This window comes from Silene latifolia, chromosome 4, assembly GCF_048544455.1.
Source record: "Silene latifolia isolate original U9 population chromosome 4, ASM4854445v1, whole genome shotgun sequence".
Taxonomy (NCBI): Eukaryota; Viridiplantae; Streptophyta; class Magnoliopsida; order Caryophyllales; family Caryophyllaceae; genus Silene; species Silene latifolia.
Genome location: NC_133529.1, coordinates 30,281,037 through 30,288,016, shown reverse-complemented (window position 1 = coordinate 30,288,016; position 6,980 = coordinate 30,281,037). Strand labels below are relative to the sequence as shown.

The 6,980-nt window shown below is 35.7% G+C and overlaps 1 protein-coding gene across 3 annotated transcripts; it reads left to right on the top strand.

Moving 5' to 3' along the window:
- Nucleotides 1-224: 224 nt before the first annotated feature.
- LOC141653375 (kinesin-like protein KIN-14C) lies at nt 225-6,585 on the top strand. Of its 3 annotated transcripts, none has more exons than XM_074461110.1 (16): nt 225-271; nt 507-537; nt 1,122-1,285; nt 1,506-1,616; nt 1,905-2,055; nt 2,382-2,506; nt 2,583-2,666; nt 3,017-3,175; nt 3,262-3,354; nt 3,455-3,484; nt 3,875-4,336; nt 4,435-4,516; nt 4,601-4,734; nt 5,239-5,768; nt 6,032-6,126; nt 6,232-6,400. In XM_074461110.1, exons 1-16 carry the CDS (start codon nt 248-250, stop codon nt 6,300-6,302), a joined length of 2,346 nt encoding a protein of 781 aa, XP_074317211.1. In that variant the 5' UTR covers nt 225-247; the 3' UTR covers nt 6,303-6,400. The 3 variants fall into 3 exon arrangements, with proteins under 3 accessions (XP_074317211.1, XP_074317212.1, XP_074317210.1); XM_074461111.1 differs by lacking the exon at nt 225-271 and adding an exon at nt 876-1,034 and having other exon boundaries at nt 318-537; nt 3,098-3,175; nt 6,232-6,585; XM_074461109.1 differs by lacking the exon at nt 225-271 and adding an exon at nt 876-1,034 and having other exon boundaries at nt 318-537.
- Nucleotides 6,586-6,980: the final 395 nt, after the last annotated feature.

Below are 6,980 nucleotides of genomic sequence, written 5' to 3'. Positions count from 1 at the left end.
ATATTTATTTTCATGATTTTATAATATTAAAAAATAATATTTAAAATATTATAGTTTACATATTTTGGCTTTAATTTTACATATTTTGGCTTTAATTGAGTTTCAAACTCATACCACTCGGAATTGAAACAAACACATGGAATGAGGTATGGAGTTCCAACCCCATACCACCCAGGTATGATTCCTCATTCCAAATCCATACCCATGCGCGAAACAAACGCCCCCAAAAGGATGAAGTAGAAACGTAATGAAAACAACAGAATCAAGTAAGGTGATTACAACGGGTATATTATGGATAATAAACAATAATAGGAGTAATACGTACATGAGTTCAACGACTCTGCATTGTTGTTAGTTTGATACAGCAAAGCCATGCCAATTACATTTCCACATGTTTCAATCATACGCCACTTCTCCAACGAACTCTTCTTCTTCTTCTTCTTCTCCTATTTTACTCCTTTTATTAATTATTACTGTTTCTAATTCTCTTCTATCTTCACTTTCAGCTGACTTTTTCTGATGTTTTGATCATGGAATGTAAGTTTTCTATTTGACTTTATATACTTTTAATTCTTTCAAGCTACATCAATGTATTTTGATGCCTGCCATATGTTTGATAATATGTTCTTTTGGTGAAGAAGTATGTAAGTTCTTTGTTGTTTTTTTTTTTTTTTTTTTTGCCAAAATCCTTATATAATCATGCTTTGTTTACTTTTAATATTTTCCAAACACTAATTTTTTTACTTTTATTTTCAGAAATTATTGTTATCAATTTGTATATTTTATCTAAGTTTTTATAAAAGAAATCCGAGTTTTTTGTTTTTATACCTGTAGGTTTAGCTTAACTTTTGTAATAGGTTAACTATTGTCTGCAGGTGGTTGACATTGCAATCCTGGTATAATACAAATATACTATCACGAGAAGTGAAGTGAATGCTCATATGACTAATTAAGCATGATGAACACAAGCCCGAGGTTTAATGTTAAAGGAAATAATTTCGAAATGGTATACAGTTCAAGTTTTGACACTGAGGGTAAGGAAAATGGGTCACACTCACACCTGTTGTATATTTGATCTGCCATTTACATGATTATTACTGAATTTGATTTTTAATCTGCAGTTCAACAACGAATGGCCTTAGTTGAGTGGATAAACTCTGCACTTCCTGATTTCTATCTATCCGTATTGGCCTCGGATGAAGAGTTAAGGGCATCCTTACTAGATGGTGATATATTCTATGAAATTTTAAAGATGCTCAAATGTAGTACTTCTGGTGATGATAAGGTGATTCAGATGCTCCTTTTGTTTGTCATGTCAATTGCGACCTCTGCCCCAACTTTGTTATCGTCTTTTTAATTTCACCATTTTGTCTATATATATATATATATATATATAGTTTAGCCACTTAAGTCAAAATGAGGATGATATAAGTGAGATGGAAGGATGTCAATCAATTCAATCAGTATGTAATTCAAATTTCTGCGTATGTACCAATTGCCTGTAGGGATATGATTCTAGCCCGTCGACAGGATCCAGAAGAAGAAAAGTTCAACGGTTTATTGCAGTGATATCCGAGATGGGCCTGCCAAGTTTTGAAATAACAGACTTAGAGAAGGTATTCAGTATTATCAAAAGTAGTGGTTTTATGAATACTGAAGAATCAATAATGATCACAATTATGTCAAGGTTGTGAATACGTTATGAATTTATCATTGCAAAAGAAACGACGACATTACCTAATGCCTCAACGACTGTGCCTGTGGCGGGCTTAGGGTCATATGTTGACAGTCTTACCCCCATATATGTTTTTTCTTGTGTTATAGTATTCAATTGTTGCCTCCCTCAGCTACCATTCTCTATTACGGGTGTATTATGTTCTTTTTATTTATCTTTGTTGGTGAAGGGATCTATGAGGCCTGTTCTGGATTGCCTTTTGGCACTCAAAGAACATACAAACCGACATTTTGGGACCCCATACTATAGAACCTTGGATGACAGGAGACAAGCTTTGTCAGAGTTAAAAGTTCAGCCTTCTTATAGTCCTCTTTCACCAGGTTTGGTTTTCCATCTGTTTGGGTTGAAAAGATGTATTCTGATTTCGGGTGATGAAAGTACTGTCATTGCTATCTTGAAAAAGATATATTCATTGTGCAATTTCACCATTTGTAAGTATATATGAGGAAGAAACCTAATAACTAGTCCATTACTCAAATTTAATTTATATTTCAATTTGAACAATTGCATCAATATATTGGTGTTAATAACCATTTTGAGCTACGAGCTGTGTTTTGTTTTCTGTAATACAAATACCTATCGATTTTGCACTACAAGTAGTCTTTTAGATTCTGTTATACAACCATCTCTTTGCCTCTTAATTTAGAGTCACCATCTATGCTTCTTCATGGTGGATATAAGTTCCAGGAAGTGTTTCAGACGAAACAAAGATTTTATGCTGATCTTCCTGCTACAAAAATTTCAGCTATGATAAAGTCAGACAGCTTCGATGTAAGTTCCTCTTATAAGCAAATATTTGCAATCAAAAATATAGTTTATTGCTACAAACTATATTTCTTCTGTACAGAATGCTCCAACTCAGTCGCTTTTGAGTGTGATCAATGGTATCTTGGATGAAAACATAGACAAAAAAGATGCTGAAATACCTCAAGTATGTTCATATCTACTCTATCAGGCTATTGGTAGTATTTTTTTTTTTGTCTCAATCCCTTACCTTAGTGCCTCAAGGAGGTTGGGGTACACAGTCTTGCCCTGGCGTTAATACACAGAGAGATCATTTTTGAACAACTCGTTGTGAAAATTGCATTGAGAATAGCATGTAATGACTGTTACCTTACAATAAAGAAGCAGTATCGGTTTAGCTAGTCATTTTGCTTTATTGTCTTATTGATATCCATCATATTATTCCAAAGCCAAATAAATAGTGGGTCTTTGGCTCTAATTGAACTAGAAACTAAATCTTTTTTCTCCTGTTGACATAAAATTTAAAATGATATGCAGGGAATAGTTTCTGTTATTCCAAATTTCCAAAGACGGTCAAATATTTCTGTTATATCTTTGTTTCTTCCCTGCTTCTCTCAGAATGTAGCATGCTTGTTGCGAAAAGTCGTACAGGAGATTGAGCGTCGGATAGCAACCCAAGGGGAGCATCTGCGTACTGTAATGTGTTTTTCCAAGCTAGTTTGTTGCTGCTAGTTCTTGCTTTGTGTTCTGCATAATTTAATACTGTATATTTTTTTTTATAGCAAAGTAATCATTTCAAGGCCCGTGAAAAGAAGTACCAGTCGAGGATCAAGGTGCTTGAAGCTCTTGCCAAAGGGACTAGTGAGGAGAGTGAGGTATTTCACATTCAATTTTTCTTATCAAGGTATTGTATATTTGTATCAGATTGCATTTGTATATGACACTCTTCTTCTGACTTAATCTTTGTTTATGCAGATTGTTATGAACCAGCTCCAGCATATGAAGGTATACCTATCAGTGTTGACATTAGGGTCTTTAGCTTCTAGATTAATTTTGACCGTGTTGACAAATATGCTTTGGACATCTAACACTCAATTTACTCGGATTTTTTTGCTTTTTCTGTCTTCCTTGCAATTTTCAGACAATGTTATTAGAAAATGTGATTAGCTGCTTAGCCCTTCTTAGTAAGTAGGTATTTGTGAAGGAAGTTATTTTGTTTCCGGGACCCTGAGTCTTTCATGGTAGATCCGCCAACGCAATCTGGTTAAGGTTTGCATGCATCTAAAGTTCTCCAAAGTCCAAACCGCTTGCCAGTAGTTTGCATCAATTGGGTATTAATGTTGTTATGGTATAAATTCGTTACTTTGAGGCTAGACAATTTATGAATGATTATAGTACGAGTTAAGCAAGATGGAGGAGAAGCAAAGGTCTCAACAGCAGGAAGAGGAGAAAATGTCGGAACAGAAACAGATGGAGAAGAGAAGGTTTGAACAGCAGGAGATCGAAGTGAAAAAAAGGTTGGAACAGATGATGGAAGAGAAGAAAAGGTTCGAAGAGAAGGAGGCTAACAAGTTTAAAAAGCTGAGGGAGGAAACCGATATAGAGGTCTCAGGGCTGAAGCAAGAGCTTGAACTGGCCAAAAGAACGCATGAGCTACTCCTTCAGGAATTGAAAACTGAGGTCAAACAGCTAAAGTCTGAGTTGGAGAAGAAATTAAGCCAGCAAGAGCAACTGTTGGAAGATTCAGAAGTCAAGATGAAAGAACTCGAGCTGAATTCTCAGTCGGAAAGTCAGAAGTGGACTAAGAAAGAGCGCATCTATAAGAAACTTATGGACCTTCAGCTATCAGGATTAGAGGTATGTATGTATGTATGTTCAAATATGGAATTAACATTTAACAGTTAACTTCGAAGACCAAAATCACTGTTTCTTGTTCTAACACTGAAAAATCTCAGAAACTGAGGCATTCGTCAGTGTCCATCAAGCAAGAAGTGTTGAAGACACAAAATATTTATCTACATGAATTGGACCATGTAGGTAAGATGTGGGAGCTTTCTTTTACAGATTATGGCCTGTTCAGATTTATTTTGATATTTATGTTCGTATTGCTAAATATCTTAGGGGCGAAGCTTAAAAATTTAGCTGAAGCAGCTCAAAACTATCATGGTGTGATGAATGAGAATCAAAAACTGTCTATTGAGCTGGATGCTGCTCGAAATAAAGAGGAAAGAGATGTCAAGGAATTTATGGGCCAGGTTCTTATTTCAGATCTTGTTACTGATTTTCTCTTCAATGTCTTAAACTCTATTGTAACGTGTTATTAACATAGGGGCAAGACTGGGTTACATCCAACCCCCCTTAACCTGCAATTTGTGGGTGCCCTTTGGGTAATGTTGCGACTTTAGGTCATGAATATCATCCTTCAATGACTTTGCTAGCTAGTTGAATATGCTTTTAGCTGTTGATTCGGAATAGCAATAGAACTTCTCATGTTTTTTCTAAAATATAGTACTCCCTCCGTTCAGTTGAATTCCATGTTTGATTAAAATGTACCTCACGTATATTGAACAAACGTATTGAATTCAACCGGAGAGAGTAATCAATAATTCATCATTGGAAACTGTAGATTTTGCAGGTGAAAAGGTTAACAAGCAGTGCTTTTTGTTCAATTACATTCATCTAATACGTTCATTAAAACATGAGCTTTGTTCTTTGGTCTTGAATGGGATATGCTTCTCAAGTTCATTTGAAACCTGCAGGTGGCATCCCTTAAACGTACACTGGCTAAGAAAGACGAGGAGATTGAGCGATTACTCACAGATCCCAGAAGTCCAAGCATTTCTTCAATGCACTCCTTGAGGTCCGGATCTTGTTCTCCAAATAACAACCCCTTGAAGAGCAACCGTTCATCTCCATCAGCAAGATCCATCACAAGCAGCCCTCGAAAGATTCCAACAGTTAGTACGGCCAGACACCCAGGAATTCATCATAAATCTTTTGACAGTTTCTTAGATCATTCTGATCCTGGCTCTCAACTTGCCTTTGGAGATTCTGAAAGTGAAGGATCACGGCCACCATGGTCAATGAGTGACTTGAAAGGTCAAAATAAGCGTGCTGGTGGAACTTCAATGGATGACAATATGATGGCCCTTTTGAATGACGATAGATTCAGCGAAACATCCGGTGGTGACTTCTCTGTAGGGACAGATCAGACTGATGCCACTTTTGAATCAAACTTCTTACTAGAAAGATCCAAATCAACTAATTCTGCAGAAAAGCACAGAGAAAAGTATCTAAACTCTTATCTGCTTTTTTTTTTTTTTGGTTAATAGGGATATTGAACTTCTGTTGATGAGTTTAAACATTTTTTTAGCAATGAGAATGTAAAAACCCTTCTTTACGGCTGCCAAAAAAACTAAAAATAAAAGACTTTAATACTGAACTCTACTAATCTGTTTCCATTTTTTGTACTAGCCAATGTAGCCATTCCTTAAACCTGTTTCTTTTGCTTTACTCGTGGTTACTAATGCATGACATTGTTTTCGTATGCAGGCAGAAAAAATCTAAGAGACTTTCGCAGCCACCAAAGGCGCCAACAGGGGCATCTCGAATGTCACGGGTTAAGGCCACACTGAGAGCAACCTTAGGTAGGGATAATGTGTTTTCTGCTCCTCATGGGAAATAGCTAGATGGTGTGTTTTTGAGACCCGTTTCCTCATGTAATGCCATTGTTTTTATTTTGGTCTTTGCAGGGCTAAAGAAACATGGTAGCAGAAGCTCTTCGCTTCCGGTAGCGGCCGATGGTGGTTCTAAATCTAGTTGAAATTATGAAACAGCTAAAGGTTCTCTTCTTATTGTGCATATATCTGATTAAGTTGCATGGACTTTTTTATTCCATGTCTCAAGTTAGATAAATTAGACTTTAAAGCATCCTTTGTTTTTCTGGTTTCTTTACCCAAATTCCTATGTAATCTTATGTGTTATTGTACAACGATATTGATAATTTATGTTCAATTTGTGGTTCGGAATTTTAATAGTAAATACTAAATGTGCAATATAATCGTGCAAAAATATTATACATTTTTTTAATTTCCTGAACTTTTAGATGAGTGATGTCTTCATAAACTGATAAAGACTCCCACAATAATGTTTAATAAAGTTCAAAGTAGATATTGAAGACATAACTTATTTTTTTTGGGAAAATAGGTCAAATAGGATAGATGAGATAAAAGCAGAATGCGTACGGATTGAGCCCGAAATCTCAATTTGGTTTCCAAGTTACAAAGTTTTATCCAATGTAAAGATGCTAATGGTAAGATATAGAGTATATGAGTATTTGGTTTCCGAATGATTCAATTCGAAATCTCAATTTGCTTTTGTCGGTTTAGAACACCTGTATCTGATGCGACCCTACCCGGACAACGCCTAAGCATGAAATCTAGTTGTAATATACAGTCAAATAAAAACGTCTCGTGAATTTCACCGGCCGAAGAAAGGAATC